At 46.7% G+C, this 18,696-nt stretch overlaps 1 protein-coding gene across 1 annotated transcript in view; it reads right to left on the reverse strand.

The window, feature by feature from the left end:
• Window positions 1–1,071: 1,071 nt before the first annotated feature.
• Window positions 1,072–18,696, reverse strand: part of PPP2R3A (protein phosphatase 2 regulatory subunit B''alpha) — a 53,100-nt gene continuing 35,475 nt past the window's right edge. Inside the window, exons 7-14 of the mRNA XM_030227140.2 lie at window positions 15,947–16,033; window positions 13,587–13,743; window positions 12,037–12,085; window positions 11,469–11,558; window positions 10,333–10,508; window positions 9,777–9,895; window positions 8,902–9,008; window positions 1,072–4,776 (exon numbers count right to left, since the gene is read on the reverse strand). Coding sequence (XP_030083000.1) covers window positions 4,686–4,776; window positions 8,902–9,008; window positions 9,777–9,895; window positions 10,333–10,508; window positions 11,469–11,558; window positions 12,037–12,085; window positions 13,587–13,743; window positions 15,947–16,033 — 876 coding nt within the window. The 3' untranslated portion in view covers window positions 1,072–4,685. The remainder of the gene's footprint in view (window positions 4,777–8,901; window positions 9,009–9,776; window positions 9,896–10,332; window positions 10,509–11,468; window positions 11,559–12,036; window positions 12,086–13,586; window positions 13,744–15,946; window positions 16,034–18,696) is intronic.

The following is an 18,696-nucleotide window of genomic DNA, read 5'->3' on the forward strand; positions in this document are numbered from 1 at the left end:
CAGCAGGGAGCTGCTCCCTCAGTGAAACTCCGGAGCTTCAAGGAACAGATCCCACAGCTGTGACACAGGGATGGTGCACAGGTTCTGGTGTGACCCAGCACAGAAGCATTTTTTACTGCATGCAAGAAGCACCCCCTCCCCAGATAATTCTTATTTAAATTCTACACAAACCAGTTAGAAAAGGATTTTTGATTGTTAAATTGGAGAACTGAAAGGATACAAACAAGGACCTTTGTAAGGATCATTTCAAGTGTGTGGCATAACTGAGAAAATCCCCTCTGAAAGGTAGGTGATGCTCCTTCCAGTATTACCAAGAACATCACAGACAGATCTTTGGTCTTAACTATTTAAATTTAGAAATTGAAGTGATTTTGATACCCTAAAGAAACTCACCAAAAGGTGACTGTTCTATAGACACATTTAGGCACCCCTTGATGAAGCAAAACAGGAGCAACACACTGCACAAACTCTGCTTGAGCATTTGCATATAGGTAAATTAGAAAAGGCATTACTAGTTTTCTCTTTACTTCTTTTTTCTTTTCCTTGTTCATTCCACTTGCAAAAGATCCAGGAGATATCTCTTTTTTTTTTTTTTTTTTTTTAAGGACAGGTTGAAATGAGAGAGTTGGATGTTTTGGTAAGTCATCACAGTGACATTGTTCCACATTGGTAAGCCATCACAGGGACAGTGCTCCACACTGAGGACACAGATGGGAGCGAGGTAAGTGATCAGATGGCTTTATCCCAGTATTTTTGAGAAGAAAGCCTGGAATTATCGCTTTGGAAGGCATTTTCTTGCAGGTACCTGGGTGGTGTGAACTCACCACAGCAGGGAAGGAGAGTTTGGCACAGCAGCTGGAGATGAAGTGAGCAGTAGCTCTCTACCCCACCACCAAGACAGGTTTTCCTTTTTAAATTCAAAAGTCCTTTATTTGCCAAAAAAGAAGAAAATATAAAGTAAAAATACAAAGATCAAACCATGCCACCACAAAATGTATCCAAAACTACTTTTACAAAGTATGAGAACATTTATTATTATTATTAAATATTCAGTTTCTAACCCCCTCACCCAGTGATACAGTGAGAAGATGAGCACACAAGGGGAAGCTCTGTTTATGTTTTTCTTACAGTAGCTTGTGCTCCTTACTGAGGTTCAGTTTTGTTTGCATAGACCTAAGATACTGATCTAGAGACTCCAAATCCATACTGTTACAGTGACAGTTCAGTGAACTTAGCATTGGTCTTTCAGGACTATTTTGTTTTAAAAACTAAGCCCAGTACCTTGCCTAGAGTGTCTTGAGTCAGCTTCATTAAATCCTTGGTTCAGGAGAGCAGGAAGGCTTTGGAATCCCTCTTTTGCTGCCCATGTCTGTTCTGCAGCACTTGCCCCTCAGAGGCAAGAGGGGAACTGGAACAGTGCCCAGGGTTCACTGCCAAAAACTGGGATGCAGCAAGTACTACTGACAAAAAATCCAGCTAGTACCATTCCAGCAGTAATACTGAGCCATACCTCCCATCTTAGTACTGCAGAGAGAAAATATTTATGATATAATACAATCACAAACAGTTGTATTACTGTTTGTGATACAACAGTAAAAAGCAAGGGGTTTGTAAGAACACAGGGTTTCATTTTGCTAGACAAAAGCAGACTAGAGAGAACAAATAAGCACAATCATATTTTTATCATGCAAAACTGAATTTTACTCACTTTTCTGACTACCTGTAAGGAAAAAGCCTTCGATGTGAGCTGGATGTGCACTGAACAATGCAGGATGAGTCCTTCCCGGGATGCAGCATCTGAAGTGGCACTGACATGGAGTCAGGAGGCAGAGCCAGAGCCAAGGGACTCCTGCAAATCTTTTGGGCAGGGATTCTGAGGCTGCTTCACTGCAGCTGAGCAGCTCTGCTGGCTGGACACAAGCACCCTTGACTATCTCAGAAAAAAGCAAAGAAGGAGGACAGGAGTTCCCAAATTTACCTCACTTAAATCCTGCAGAGTTACAAACCTTCCACCCAGAGCAGCTGGGGACAGGGCTATGTCACAAATAGGGTGTAGAACACCTCCTCTATTAATGCAGTGTGCCTGCTGAATTGTGGTTATTTTCAAGTACTTTAGGGACAGAGAATGGATTTCCATTCCTGGAATATTACTGCAGATTTTGCACTGCCACCACAGTAGCAGTGGCTTCTGCAACTTGTCCTATTCTATTCACATAGAATGCAAAATATTTGCTGCAAATTGGGTTGGTTTTTTTTTTTGGATTAGCTTGTGTTGACCTACCAGAAAGCATGGATTGGGTCTGGATTCACTCTCTGTTGTTGTAGCAGTACTGGATGTCTGTTTGTAGGAGAGAGGGGCTGGGTTTGGGCTCAACAGGGCTGCTATCAGTTTCCTGTCTCCATTTATTGAACCAAACCTTGGGAAGGCAGCTGGTGAGTTTTACCAGACTCTGGGTTCTGACTTCTGCAAAGAAAGGCAACAGTTCAGGCTGGTGTGGTGCGAGGTGGGAGCCTGAATTCAGGGATGGGTTGAATTAAAGGCCCTCTGCAAAAGGCCCTGAAGAAAGACCCTGAAGTGGTGGGTGACTGAGGCTTTCCAGAACTGGCAAATGAGCCATTGCAGTACTGCTGCTGCTGGAGGACCATGAGGGTTCCATTTCAGGCTAGAATGGGATCAGGTTCTTCTTGTTCCTTTTGAGGAATCTTAGTCTTGGGAGAGATGTCAAGGGACATCAAACTGAAAGGCCCCTCTGGACCATGGCAGTGAGGGAAGGGTGAACTCCTGCTGTGCCCAGGTTACAAGCAGCAGCTGTGGGACCTCCATCCTGTGTCCATTCCTGCAGTCAGTTCCCTGGGGCTTCTGCATTTGGGCATTTGTGGAATCACCCCCAGGGAAGGTTTTCCCTTCGAGGTTATGGCAGTGATGGAGATGGGATCCAGACACGCTGTGTGCTTGCTGCATTCCAGGGGCTTGTCCTGGTTTGAGCAGGCTGCTCCCTGCTTCATCTGTTATTATGGGATGCAGGTCACCTGGCAGGGCCTTTGCTAACAGTGTGGGCATCCAGAAGTTTCCCAAATACCAAGTCCAGGATCCTGGGGGGTGTGTATGCATCTGGTCAGTTCAGCTGAAACCTTTCTCACTTCCCGAGTTTGATCGTGGGAGAGTTCTGCCCCCAGAGAGGCAGCAGCACATCCCCCTGGGCAGGGGCAGCCAGGCCCGGGCTTCAGAGGCTCCTGGAAAAGCCCAGAGTGCAGTGGAAGGATCAGCCCGTTCCTCACTTGGATACTGACCCCTGCAGGTACCGCAGGGATGCACGAGTGGAGGGACACAGTTCTACAGTGCTCTGCCTCCAGGGAGGGCAGCAGGAGCCTGCTGGGAACAGGGGCAGGCACCTCCCAGGAATGCTGGCAGGAGGCACAGCTTGAAGCTCTCACGGGGAGGTAGCAGGAGATACAGGGCACACACAGCAACCCAGCATTACAGACTGGGCACAGCTGGCAGGGCTCAGACCTGTCCCAGCTGAGAGGATAAGGCCCAGAACTGCTTGCACATATATGAGGGCTAAAATTAGGAATTTGTTCTAATCATGCCTGTGCTGAACCACAGTTCCTGCTGGCCAGGAGGGACAGATGCAGCAGCAGTGTGTGCTGAGAGCAGAGATACCACTTGGGATTCTAGGGGAAAAGTTGGTTTAATTTTGCACTTAAAGCAAGAAATCATTAGTTACAGCATTTCCTCCCTGAGCCTGGGAGAAAAATTAATTTTGGCAATAATACAGATTAATTCTTTTACTAGTTAAAAGAGGGGGTTGGTTTTTTTCTTTCAGTATCTCCGCTTAGTCTCTTGGCTGCAGGTTAAAGAAGGCTGCAGGAGAGGAGGAGAACACAGGAACGGATGGAAGTGGGGCACACCAGGCACAGCAGCTGAACAGCAGAGAGCTGTATTTGCTGTAAATACTCTGCAAAACCCTTCCACAAAGCAGAAATTACACAGACAAAGCTCTGGCCAGAGGCAGATCAGCACAGGAAGGGACACAGGACTAGAACAGGTAACTCTGTCTCAGATGCCAGGAGAAGATGATGTGGTATAGTGCTGAAACTGCTCACAGGTGCACAGCAGTGAAACAGCCCAGCAGCCAGGGCAAGAGCCTGGGGGCAAAGCACAAAGGGATATCACTCTCCCCATGTGCAGGCACATTCCCTTTGTTTCCAGGACAGGAAGGAAAAAAACAACTTCACTGTGACCTGTGTTTTAAAAGATTTCTAGACACACATTTAAGTTAATTTGGCAGCTCTTTTGTCACTCCTGGTATAAAGCCAAGGGGACAGAGTGGCACAGGACAGAACTGAGAAACAACCACTATAGATGTTGCATGCAGCTGTTACAGGTAACCATTAGATGCTGGCATTTATTGCACATCTGGGGACATAACAGAATTTATATATAAATGAAACAAGGTGCAATCACCATTTTCAGGGAGTGTGCACGATAACACATTGTAAAAAGCCTTTTCATAGAAATTACCTTATTGCAATTACACAGGAAGACAAAAAGGGGTCTCAAGTTTCAGTGTACAAAATAAAGCACATTGTTCCAATGACAGATTTAAGGAAAACCCCCAAGTGCCTTGGGACTGAATGCTATCCAGTTTGAAAGACATGGGCTGTCTTCCACTTCTCTAAGCTCAGAGATCTGAGATAATTAGCTTGTCTGACTTTTCTCCAGTTTCAGGGGGAGGTAAGACTTCATCTGTGTCATAGTCATCTTCACATGATCTGCAAAGACAAAAGGTGTGTCTTTAAAAGCTGTGCTTTGATTTTCAGGGCTGTTATTTCAGTGGCTACTAAGTCAGGAGGGTGTGAGAGGTGAACCTCAAGGAGGAGATTTCTGAGGCATGGGGAAGAGGGTGGGAGTCACCAGTACTGTGACAGCAGCCATGGATCTGTGCTCCCATCCAGCCTCATCTCTCTGCTGTTCAGCACTAGAAAATCTGAATTCACCTTCAGTAACAATTGTCAGGAACTCCCAGAGCCCCATTAGTTCAGTGTGGAAATAAAGTCATCCAGCCACAGCCCCAGAGGAGCCTTGGCTCAGAAACACCTGGTTCAAAGCATCTTCTAGCTGAGGTGTGTTTTGACAGACAGAACAATTGTGGCCACACTTTCATGTTCCTCTCTCCCTCAGCAGGAAGTTTGATATCCAGGACTGAGCATTTATGGTCCAAGGAGGTTTGGTGGGAATTCCCAGCTCCAGCTGCACTACCCAGGCTGGTTGGGTCCCATGCACTGCAGCACAGGCTATGGCTCTGGGGCTCTCAGCCCATTCCTAGTCCCAAGAAATGATGTTTTTAAGATGCTTCCCTTCAGTCACAGCATACTATGGGTTATTTTTGCAGGGCTCCCAAGAAATTAAAGTTCTTCCTTTGTTCTAAAGCAAGGTTGCTCACAAAAGAAATGCTGGAGCAGGTGCTCCAATGGCCAGGACAGGAATGGCTCTCATGTTCAGTGGTAAGCTGGGCTGCAAAAAGGTGAACTCCTTTGATAGCATGGATGTGCCAGGAAGGAATTGTCTACCCCTTTCTGTGGTGTTTTTCCCTTGGCTGACCCATATGCAGGCACAGCAACCCCTTGGGAGGCTGTCAGGATCTGTCCTGCTGTAGGCAGGATGTTCCCTGTGTGCAGGGAGACCAGCCCAGACCTTCCTGGAGAACACTGTCCCCTCTTCCATAAGGAAAGCACCTGCTTAGTAATTCTGCCACCTTCTGGATTCCTGCATAAGTGGGAGAAGGAAAACAATGGTCTGGTCTGGATCCTGCCTCAAACCTCTTCTGACCTCGTGTGCAAGGTTGCCAAAATATGTGCAATTTGCACCTTTCATGCCTCAGTGGTGCCTGTGGGGGTTGTGTTGCCCTGCTTCTCCCATCAGGAATGGATTGGGAATGTTTGCAGGTGCCTCAGCTTCTCTAATCTCTCTCTTAGGATAAAGCTGAGGAAAACTTTGTATTGCCATTTGAATGCTGTTCGTAGAATGTTCCTTTTGTATCTCCTTTTCCTCCAATTCTACCACCTGGTTAGCCTTGTCCCTTTCTCACCTACAAATGGAACATGAAATCTCTGCATTGCAGGGTCACCAGCAGCTGGAGCTCCACTATAATCTTTTTCTTCAGGCATCCTTTGTTTCTGCACTAAACCCTCTCATGTCTGTTACAAAAAGACTTCCCACTGTCCTTTATTCCTACACTTTTCCACTGCACTGGTTTGCTCCTTAAGGCTCAACAGTGCCTGCCCTTTCCATCCTGGAATAAATGCTTTCCACCTTTATAGCTAAGGAGCATCTCTGGGATGCTTTTGAACAAGATTAGCACTAAAGGCAGTCAATCCTTGCTCTCCTCCCAGGCCAGTTTCAGAACTTCAGTCCCATGAAAACAAATATGGGCTTGTGTAGGTTAAATACCCATTCCTTAAGACTCAACTGTGGCAACTCTAGGTTGTTCAGAGGAGGGAAATTACTCCAGGGAATTCTTTGCCCTTCCTTCTGGCAAACACACATTTTGGCTCTGGGTGGTTCAATGATGTCCTTGTTGCCCCCTTCCCTTCCTCACACTGCTGGGCTCTGAGAGTGGAGCAGCTGAGCCACCAGACAGCTGGAGGGAGACAAGAACAATGGTCTAAGCTGCCTAAACCAACATCCTCTGATCCTGTGCCTCTATCTCCTCTCTCCACTCTGAGCAGGATGCTCTGCACTGTGCCCTGCCTCCCTGTTGCTCAGGAGACATTTTCCCCCCAGCAGCTGATAAAAGATGCTCTCCCTCCTTTTCTTTTGCATGTAGAAAGATCTCTTTCGCTGAAGGCAATGATGGTTTCCATGTCCATCAGCTGCCTGAGGCTGGGTTCTGGGACAAGAACCAAGCAGTGCCCATTCCTGCCCTGCCCTGCAGGAAAGGCTTGGCTTGCTGCAAAACCAAGGCTTGTATCTGCATCAAAGGCTTGTGCTGGCCAGAGCCAGCTGTTGGCACTGCCTCCAGAGAGCAGTGGGAGTGTCCATTCCCCAGGGACAGCCTCTCTCTGTGGAATCCCACACAGGTCAGAGAGCAGAGCATGGCTGAGAAGAGCTCAGACCAGCTGAGGCTTCCAGTGAAATGTGATGCTTTGCTGCTGTCTCGAGCATGACAGGACCTTCCTCTTATTTTTGGTGACAGCAGCTCTCAATGGAGTCCAGCATCCTGGAAGTATCTGTGGATGCTGGGAGTATGCACTGCCCTGATGAGATTCCCTCTCTGGGGGCAGGGCTCTCTCCTGGGCATGCCTCAGCCAGCTTTAGACTGACTGGCTTCAGAAACTTTCCTTCCAGAGAAGCAGGGACAGGGCTAATCACAGAAGTGGGAGACACTCATTAATGCATCTGTGATTGCTGAATGATGGTTGCTTTCAAATGTATTCATAGGACAAAGACCATATTTCATGTTCTGACAGCTAACTTAGCCAAAAATCTTCCAGTCTCTCCCAGAGCTCACCAGGAATTGTCTTGGTTCTGTCCTGGCTCCCTGTTTCAGTCATCCTCAAACACAGCAGAAATAATGTATGTGCAAAAACTCAATGGCTCTTTCTGGCAAATTTGTCTGGGCATCCAGCGCTTTGTTTTTCCTTTTCCTTTCTTTTTTCTTTCGTGGTCTGTTGCTATGCTCCACAAATGAGATCTAATCCTGCTGCCATGACTACAGAGCTTTTCAGGGGCTCTTAAAAGCTGGCAGCCAGGTTGCTGACATGCTCTTTGCAGGAAGACACAGAGCTGCTTCAAACCAACTTCAAAAATCTGACATCACCTGTCACTCTTCCCCTGGTTTTGGTGACTTTGGGAATTCATGGTCCTGAATTAAGCTTTCATGGCAGCCTCCTGTTTCTTTTCTGTGCTGAGGACACAGGTGTTGCAAAGCAGCTGCAGGGAATGCAGCAATTTCATCTTCCATCCTGCCCTACCTCATCTTCCATTGTGAAGGACACACAGGCAGAGAGGGGAACAGCTCTCAATAGCTTTGCAAATCTCTGTGCCTAATTAGTAGGTGCTACTGTTATCCCAAGCAATTTCCAATATGGGAAGTTCTGAAAACGATGCAATCTTCTCAATACTCTACTGGCTCTATAAATGCTGCTTAAGACTGGATGCAACCCTGAATCACGCAGGATTGACACAGGGTAAGCATTCTTTGGGTGGTTGAAAGAAATATTCTCAAGAAGATGCCAACACAGACACAAATCTAAAGAAAGATTAGACTGAGTCTCCATTAATCCGCAGGAAGCCCTTGCCCACAGAGATGTTCTGGAACAACTGCTCTGCCTAAATTCACTGGCTAAAGATAGCTGGTGTGTCTGTCCAGAATCTTACAGAAGGCTGAAAACTGAGTGTAGGTATTGAAGAAAACAAATACTTAAAAAAAATCATCTCAACTCAGTATATGAATGAAAATATTGTAGTACAACTTACAAAGAGCACAGACTAATAGACAAAGTTGGACTAAAGAAAGTCTCTGCTAGGTATGATAAATGTAACAGAGCTACAGCTTCTAATCTGTGACAGTGTGACATGGTCAATACACGGCCAAGACCAGCAAAAGTCATTTGATCTCTAGTTTTGGAAGGTGACCAAAAGAAATAGGCTTTGCCTTTTGTTCCCCCTTCACAGCTGTGTGCAGCTGATCCAAGTGGCTGCCCCCAGCACTGCTGCACTGCTGCTGTAGGAGCAGCTGGCCTGGGCCTCATGTGCTCCAGAGTCCAGTCCAAATGTTCACCCCACTGCTCCACTCCCTTGCCGGCAGTGGCAGCACATGCCCCCAGCAGAGCCCAGCTGGAGGCAGCTGTGTGTGCCCAGGGTAGTGCCCAGGGCAGTGCCAGGCCCATGCTCACCCCTCCTGGAGCTGCTCATTCCCAGACTCCTCGGCCACCAGGATCTCGTACTCCTCAGCCGCGTACCGGTCCCAGTCTGAGGGCTCGGGGCTCTCGCTGTCCATGTCCTAAAGAGATCACACAGTCAGCCTCTGGGGGAGGAAGGAATGGATGGAAACAGCCAGGCAAAAACTGCCTAAACTGAGAAAGTCACAACCATCTCAGAGTGTTGTAAAATCTGCACATAAAGGACTATGAAAAAATACCTCTCAGGGTCTGTAAAGCTCAGCATGTGACCTGAGATGCCAACAAACTGCATCTGCTCCACTTCAGAAATGCAACCACCACACACTTGCTGTGCTGTGCTCTAGCTCAGTTTGTGCTCTCCATACAGAACAGAAGAACTTGGTGGTTTCAAACCTGTCCATCAAAGGTTAATTGTAACTGATCTTTTGAGGGACTCTTCAGTTTTCTAAGTTAGGGCAAGTTTTAGAGAAAATTACAGGAACACCTCTATAAATACCTGGTCCTCTGCCATTTACTACAGGATGGGGAGAGCAAGTTATCCCTTGGTCCCACTTGACTGCTTTTTTGATGATCCAGTTTAAGTAAACAAACAAAGTGGTTCTGTCTTGGGATGTATTTAAGCCTTAAATCATGGAACCACAAAGTTTCTATTGCAGATTATGTGGGAACAACTGTGAGGGAACCACAGCTGGTTTTGGCATCTCCTCCACTTTTCTGTACTTTGAGCAGATAAGAGACTTCTAGGAGACATCAATGAGCTGTACTTGTGAAAAAAGTTTTCTTTTATTCAGTTGAATTTTCCCTACATCCAGGAGCATTCCAAAGATAAATGTGAGATTTCCTTATTTAGAAATAAAGGTGATTTATACCTTTTGCACTGCAAAGGGATCTCTCTGTTCATTGTCCAGATATTTCTCTAAATTGAAGAAGGTGTTGAAGAACACATGAGCCATTCTGCACCTCTTCAGGTCTCGCAAGGTTACTCTTCCTACACAAAAAACCCACATGGTTGTTACTGAGCTCCTACAAAGGTTTTAATTGTGACACCAGTAGGCTTCAAAAGCACAAAATTCCTTCCCAAGTCAGTCAAGGATTTTAACATGATTCAATAAATGGGTGTGTTCATTAAGCATGTGAAATATGAAGGCATGTGAATGGGGATGGTTCAATTTTACAGTGTAGGCTGTCAGCCCATCCCACAGCTGGAGCACACAAGAACTGCTGCTTCGGTACCAGGCAGTTAATTCACAAGCTCTCTTGTTTTAGTACTTCAGCCTTCCTGATACAACATCATGGCCCAATGTGCAGTAACTTCTGCCCTGGGACTCACAGAGGGCTCTGCCTGAAGATGGGTTTCACAGTGCCTTTACCTTCTCAACCCCCCACAAATGAAAGGAGTGAAAGCTCTGCCTAAACAGGACTTACCTTCCCTCTCTGGCTTAACGAGGTCCAGCATCTGGCACAGTAGGTCCTGGAAGGGCAGTGGCTCTATGCCCATCACCTCCATGCGCTCACACTGCTCCTCATAGAAGAATTCCAGCTCATACATGGACAGCACCCCGTCCCCATCCAGGTCCATGCAGCGGAACCAGTACTCGATGCTGGGAACACAGCAGGGACTGCACACTGCTCTGGGACATCCACACAGCACAGACTGCAGCACTGCACATTCTCCCTGCCCACCCCCAAGGCTCTTCTGCCACAGCCTGGCATAAACCCAGGGATGACAAGACCTGTTGGGAAGGGTCAGGGCACAGGCCAACACTCCAAGCACCTCCTGTGAGTCTCCCAGGTGGCTGTGAGCAGCACAGCCACACTCATGACCTGCCTCACCTGTACCCTGTGTCCACTGTGCTGCAGCCCAAGGGGGGCCCACGTAGGGCAGGGAGTCCCTGCCTGACCCACCAGCAAGAGCTGGCCAAATAGAGCCAGCTCTGAGCCCAGGACACTGCAGGGACCCTGGTGAGGGAGAAGGTAGCTGTGTCATGCACTCATTTGCTCCTTTATACACAAGACAGAGCTCTCAGGCAGCTGCACTCTGCATCCCTCCTCCCCTCTAGAGGGTCCAAGCCTGCAGTTCTGGATTTTCCTTCTCTTGTTATGTGTAAGATCCCTTGTGCTAACGCTCATGTGCACATCTGGATCACCCCTGCAAAGCAGTCTCCTCCTGGCTGTACAAACCAGGCCACAGGCAGGTTTAACAAAGTGCCACAGTGAAGATTCCCCACAAACCCTTCTTACACACCCACTCCACCTGTGAAGGGAAGTGCCCAGCTGCTGCCAACACATCAGGAGTGTGTGCTCAGAGTCACTGCCTCATGGCATGAGGTCAACAAAGACACTGATAACTACCAACAGATTAAAAATTAAAGAAAACTCTGATTCTACGCAATTTTTCCTCAAGAAAGGCAAACTATTTGACCAACCATCACTGGTAAGATGTTTTCTTCCTAACAACTTCCAGACCCCAAGCTGCTCTATCTTTTAGTGGTAGGTCATAGAAGTTTCCATCTTATTTGCTCATCTCAATGATGTTACTTAGACACAGAAATCAGTCTCACCTTGTAGGACTCCTTTTGTCTTCCTCTGAAATTAGGAGCCACACAAAATCTGCGTAACTCATGCGCCCTTCCTTTTGAACTTCAGTGCCTCTAGAAGACATAGCAGAAAAAGAATAATTAAAAATCACCAGGCTCCTAAACACTCAAGACATCAAAGATATTTTTCAAATCATTAGTGAGAGAAAATGGGGCACTGTCACCTATTTAGCCTGTACTCCCTGCACCCTGCAGCACCAGGTACAGCATTTGCTGCCTTTTATCACTGCAGAGCTGAAGCTCATCTGCCACATCCCCTCCCACAGCACATCCCTTTTCAGAAACTTCAAAGCAGTGCTCTCCAGCTCTCCCTGTGCCATGTCTTCAGCTATGCCCAGTTATCCCATCCTATGGGATTTTTATTTTGTTTTCTTAAGTTACCCAGAAGTCTCACTCCATGTTCAGGCAGCTCCAGCTGGAGCAACCTGTTGGAAACCATTCTGATCAGGGACATTTCTGAGAATAACTTGTATTTCTCAACCTGACAGAAACTGCCTTCCCTTCTTCCCCCAAGCAGTGTGCTACTCCTTACCTCACCACAGCACCACTGAATATCCGCTCAATGATCCTGTTTGACAAAGCTGGAAACAAGGAAAACACGGAGGAAATGAAGCTGCAGCTCACAGCAATAACTACAATCAGTTGTTCATGCTGAATCCACACAAAGCCCCTGCCCATTGTTAAAAGAAGGCTCTAACTACACTGCCTGTCTAACCACCCTCTATTTAGCAGCATTTTCTAAAAGCCCAAGATGATTCTCCCAGTGTGTCTCCCTTTGTATCCTTCCAAACACCACACTGTCCCACAAAGATGGCAACTGTCATCTGGATCCTTGGAAATGGGCATGCTACTCCTACATTGCTGCAGTAGGATTTGTCACATAGAAGAAAGAGACTATCCTAGTGTGTACTGCAAAAGAAATTCAGTTATCAAACAAAAATGACAGATCAAATCCCTCCAAAATACTTTTGAGAAAAAGACAGGCTGTGGCAACCATGCTGCAGGGAAGACAATGAAACACCAGCACAAAGGTGAGGCTCTGCCAGCCAGGAGATATGTGGGATAGATTGATATGGCAGAGCACAAGCCAAGCAGCAGGTACCGGTTCTGGGCAGGATCTGCACAGTGACCTCACCACCCAGGAAGCTGAGCCCCACCTGAACTCCTTCTACACTCCTGTGCCCCTGGCACAGCTCTGGCACTGCAGCCAGGCAGACCCAGCCTGCCCCACCCCTCAGGTGCCCTGGCACAGCTGACAGGCTGCTGGGCACTGCACCCAGGGCTTCTCCCCTTAATCCTTGGCTCCCCCCAGCACGTCAGAGCTCTCAAGCCCCCTGTGCAACAAATACTGCATGCCACAGTGCAGCTTCCCAGCAGGGAATCTCCCATACCACCCATCCCAAAGGAGGCACTCCTCCATCCTCACCCAGCCAGCCCCATGATCAACACTACTGAGTCCTGTGACTGTCACACTCCCCCAGAACCCCCACGGCCTCCCCAAAAATGCCTGCACTTGGAACATCTGGGTGTTTTAGCCCTTGTGGATCTGTATTCCATTAATTTATCTACAGCCCTTGAACCTTCAAAAACAAACATAACTTTGGGAAAGAAAGTTCTATGCTGAACTGCAGAGATCCTCTCCAGAGTCCATTTGCAAGCTGAGATCCCCCAAGCTTCCCTGGACTCTGGATTCCTCTCATGAATAACTGGATTGCACTTCAACAATCTCTGAAGTTCACACGGGCTCATCCTTTTTGTCCCTACTTCCAAGTTCCTGCAAAGCCCTCAGTAAATAATAAACAATTTTCAGGACATTATTTTATCCTGTCCTCCTGGCAGTGACCCACACAGGAACAGAAGCTCCATCTGTAGCTACTCATGCAGAAAATTGTATGTCCTGCAGTTCTCTGTGTCTAAGCTTGTACAACTCCTTCTCTTAAAGCAACATTTATTTAAGAGATGGGTGGCTACATTAAAACTTTTTCTGAGGCATCAAATTAACCTAATTAATAGCAGGCTTTAGTCTTCAGTAAGAACATTGTATTTTCAGCAATGCCCTCACCACATCAGCAGGCAGCATACCTTGATCACTGTACCTAGCCAGGTCCTTCTGGCTGATGTAAAGGTCATGGTCAGTATCCAGCTCCCAGAATTTGCAGTATATGACATAAAAGTGCTCATAGGAGAAGTAATCTGTGATCTGATTTATGTCATCCTCTTCTTCCAAGAGAGCAAGAGTCTGAAAGGGTACAAACACAGTGGGAAGTTAAACCTGGGTGAAGAGGCAGCTCAGCAGCTGAAGTGCTCCAGTTTCTCAGGAAGCTGGGTGAGCACAGCCCAAAGTGCAGCCATTCCCCAAGAGATGTGGTACCTGTATTCCTTAGCAGGCCCTTACAGAGCATCTGGCTGGGCCATCCTGCGTAGCACATCTCTGCCACTCCTGTCAACAACTTTTGCTCATTTTCAGCTCTAGAGAGGTGTGAGGCAGAGAAACAGGCACACAAACTGCTGTGTCAGCTGGGATCCATGGTGTGGGAAACAATCCTGACCTGCCCCAGAGACTCTTAGAGCCACTTCCAGCAGCAAGTCCACAGTGTTCCACAGGACCTGAGGTATGTCTTTACACATCCCACATCCCTGTCTGCCTCCTGAAGGACAAAATCAAGTCCTGTTCCAGACTCACACCTGGACTGGGACAGCAGGGATAGACCTCAAACTAATCCCACTGACTTCCCTGTGTTGTTGTAGGAATCATTCTGGCTTAACTGGGAGGCTCAGATAGATTTCCAACCATAACATCTGTTGACATGTCTAACTAGGGAACATTGAGTGCTAACATCCATGTTTCATTCCCACTTTACACCTCCCTGTCCTTCTCAGCCACAAGAGGGTATTTACACATTTCCCAGTGCCACCTCTCTACTTTTCTTCTTGGTGCTGAGGCCACAAGACACCAGAAGCCTTCTTGTCTAATAAATCATGGCTCCAGTGAGCTGCAGCCTGGCCCTTCCTGCCCTTACAGCCTCTCCCAAGGGAGCAGGCAAAACAGCCTGAGCTATCCCAGGGAATGGTGTCCCCAAGCAGGCAGGCCAGTGGCCCTACTACCCACAATCATAAAAACAGATGCTGTGTTATGTGTTGACACTGGTATTTCAACATCAACTTCCAGCCACCTCCACCTCCAAGGAATCCAACTGAATCCAAACAAAACTCTCACATCCTGCTATCCACCAGGTTCAGTGTTCTGGCAGGGATAACAGGATGGCATTGCCAGACCTGCACTTCTCTGACTTGCTGACACCCAAGTCTCAACACCTTTGATCCATCACTCACTGGCCTCTCCAGACTGTGTCTGTCTCTCTTTACAGATGACATTCACTGGGGAGCTTTTGCCATAACTATTTGTTTCTTCTGTAGATCACACCCAAAGATGCCATTTATGCCATTTACACCTGCAGCAAGGAGCTGAACTACCCTGCTGCAGGAGACGAAAGGCAGAGTAAATATGAAAGGAGAAAAGCTGAGAGAATGTTTAAAAGGAGAAAAGGAGTGAATAAAAATAAAAGTCTGGGAAGATTTATTTGTAACAGAGGCCGGGAAGGAACAGGGATCCTAGGGCTTGGACTGCTATGAGCCAATTCAAAAGAGCTCCTTTTTCCATTAGCTGATGGGGTCAGCTAGGGGAGATGATGTCTGACAGGAGAAAGAATGTGAATTCATACTTGAGGGGTTTGAGGAAGAGGGCACACTACACCTGGAAGGGCAAACAGGACACAGGAGAGAAGTCTCACTGTTTTAGACAGTCCTTCACCTTTCAGCTCAAGACTTTCTGGCTCTTTAGGCTGGGCTGGACATGAGAAGCTTGAGACAGTCTTAACCTGGGGCTCTTTTGGGCAAAATACACAGAGGACAGAGACCCATATCCTGACATAAGGACACACTGCAGGCACTGGAACAAGAACTAAGCTCCATTCATTATCCTGTGGAGATCAGCTCCTGAGGTGCCTCATCCTGCAATTGCAGAGATATTCCTGACCAGCTGTCAGTGGGCTGAGGGCTGCCTAGGAGGCAGGAAATTGGCTCTCCTACCCTTGGCACTCCTGCAGCTCTTCTTGGCTGCTTGTGAGCCATTTCACACAGGTGCAATGCCATGTCCTGCTTCCCTCCCTGCTGTCTGGACCAGGAGCCAGGCTGCTGCTCCATGTGGCCTCAGAGCAGGAAAACAGTCATGCCCTGACCTTCTCTCAGCACCCTGGAGTCACTCCTGTCCCTGCTCTTCTCACTTCAACTCAGACACAGCTCCTCCAGTAGCCCCAGCAGACTGCTGGCCCTGAGCACCTGGCTCATCCCACTGCAGCCCAGGTGCAGCTCCCTCACCACCCAGGCACAGAACAAGGAATGCTGCTGCAGCTTGGCTCCTGCTCCCACAGACAGCCACGTACCTGCAGGAAGTTGCTTTTCCTCAGCTCTGTTAGAGTGATCTTCCCTGACCAGGACCGATTGACTGTGTAGAATATCCTCTGGATAACCTGCAACAAATGAACACTGCTCTTGAAATCAACTCCTGAAACACAGCAGTTTGGGAATTTCAATGCAGTTCCCTGGTTGATTCACTCATCCTAAGGAGACCTCTTTCTGAAAACTGTTTTGGGATCTTTTCTGTAGATACTACTATCCTTAATTGACTACACAGTCTGAAAGTAACACTTGCTTCTTAAACAGTATTATCCCTTTCCAGTGTGGAAACATTTCTATGGCTCTAAATTCACCTCTTTGGGCATGCAGATGTATTATTTATGTCAGAAAACATGCTCAAAGTGCTGATGAATCACTTTGAGTTTTTCACATTTAAGGGGATGTAGTTTGCATGGATCCCCAGTGAAATAGGGTTCTAGGGGGAGGAAAAAAAAAAAACCAAAAAAACCACGGATTTCTGATTCGTCTGGTTCCTGCATAGGAAGCAAGACATGTAAATGAAAGACACTGTGAATGTCTGACCCATTGTAACTATAACAACATCTCATGTTCCAGTACCTCTGCTTAAAGTAAACAGGAGAGGTTCTGTTTGCAATTATTTTGGGCAGGTGTTAACCTCATTTGGCTTCTTTCCAGATCTGCCTCTGGTGAAAGTGAGCAAAAATCATGAGGGAGAGGCACAGAACTCTCAGAAGCCAAAAGCAAACAGCTCCCAGTGTGAGACTGAGCTCACTCCCAAGCTCCTCAAAGAAGCAAACAGTCCTTCCCAATCTGCTCCCTGTCAGCTGTCAAGCAACATCACAGAGTGGGGAAACACAAATGTGTGACCAAGCACATGCAAGAGTAAACCCAACAGGGCAAACAACAACAAATAAATATCACTGGCATGAGAAAGGAGGAATAGAATTCATTTGACTACCAGCACTGAAATCTTGTTGACCAAACCTACTAGAAACCTTTGACGTCTCTAACATGCAAGCACATCACCCCAGAATTTTGGTAACCTTCAGTGCACATTATTCCAACACAAAAATTAACTTTACACAACAATGTGGACATTACAGGGATCAATCCAGCTAACAGATTAAGTGGGATGGATTTCTCTTTTAGCCAGAACTAATTTCAAGAGGGCAACCACTGCTGAAGGACCATCTTTGGACTCAATCAAACAAGTGCTGGTTCTTAGTCCAGAACAGATCCAGAACCAAGTATGAGACTGCTCCCAGCAGTCTGCTTTGGGATACACAGTGAGACAGCAATTGATGATGGCACACACAACTCTGAGAGCAACAAGAATGGTGTGAAGATTCAAATGTACCCTGAAGAGACAGAATTGATTGATTCAGCTGAGCTGAGCATGACACCTTTTGGTAACACTGCAGGCTCTTCATCCCTCCAGGTCTCAGAGGTGGATATCCTTTTAAAGTTGGGTGTCATTTTAATTAAAAACAGACCAAAAACTAGATCTATCCTAACTGTAGCAATCACTGAACAATGCTCTGTGGCCTGTGTAGCACAAGATGTCAGATTAGGTAACCACAATGATCCTTTCTGGTCTTAAGCACAATGTTTGTTTCTTCTTTCATGCCTCTGGGTAGCCACTGCCATTCTGGTCTCTATTTCTGGAGTTTGTTTTGCTTTTGCTTCCAGCTTGCACAAGAACTCAGAGACTGGAGTGGTCTCAGCTCTCACATCACCCATTATCACACCTGACAACTTTGTAGCAACTCTTAAAAATTACAGGGTGTTCACACCATTCCAAGGACTCAAAAACAGTAATCCATAGAATCAGAAACAGGACCCCATACCAGGTATTCTTCTTTTCCTCTGCCTGCAGGGTAGTAAAAGACAACAAACTATTCCCATTTGTGACACATAAGAAACTGTTTGTCTACCAGATCACACTGATAAAGATGTTCCATCTGCTCCCTCCTCACCCATCTGTAAAAAAAAAGCCATTCAGAGGCAAAATGGGATCTCTTTTCACGTCTCTTACCATGTCCAGTCACTCAGCAAAGGCTTTATTATTCAAATAATGGCCCAGTTTCCATGGACAGTAAATAGTATATATCTCACTATAAAATCTCAGTATTATCCTTTTCTTTTCCAGGCTGTAAACACCAAGCTGTCAAAAAAAGCATTTGGGAAACGTCCTAGACTATGGCCCAGCCTGAGCTGATGTGCAGCATGAAAGTCACACTTGTTCCTTAGGCCATAACTGGCTTCATTTTTCTTAGTTCAGTACACAACCATAGACCCACAAAACACCTTGAGTTGGAAGAGGGCACAAGGATCATGGAGTTAAATCATTAATTAGCCTTTGGAAAGAGGAGACTCTTTCTACTGCTCCATTATCCTCATGTAATTGACCTCCAGGCCCAAACCATTCCCAGATGAGTTCCAGACTTTTCCCCAGTCTTCCCACACAAGAACAAAAACAATTGTGGACAAAACAGGAACCTTTATTAATCCCTGTGGCCATTGTCCCCTTACACATTTGCATTGATGCTACTGTATAAGCTGAAGCACTTTTCCACAAGCTTTAATCTTTACACTGTTTTTAGCAGACAGCTTTCCAAGGGCAGCATGCACTGCTAACTCTGAGCCTGGTTTGAACATTCAGGTAGAAGTCACACTAAAGCTTTACAACAAATGCCACTGGATATTCTGTGATGTTCTGCATAATCTTCACCAGCTTCAGGAGCTGTCTCTGTTG

This window comes from Serinus canaria, chromosome 9 (assembly GCF_022539315.1).
Source record: "Serinus canaria isolate serCan28SL12 chromosome 9, serCan2020, whole genome shotgun sequence".
NCBI lineage: Eukaryota > Metazoa > Chordata > Aves > Passeriformes > Fringillidae > Serinus > Serinus canaria.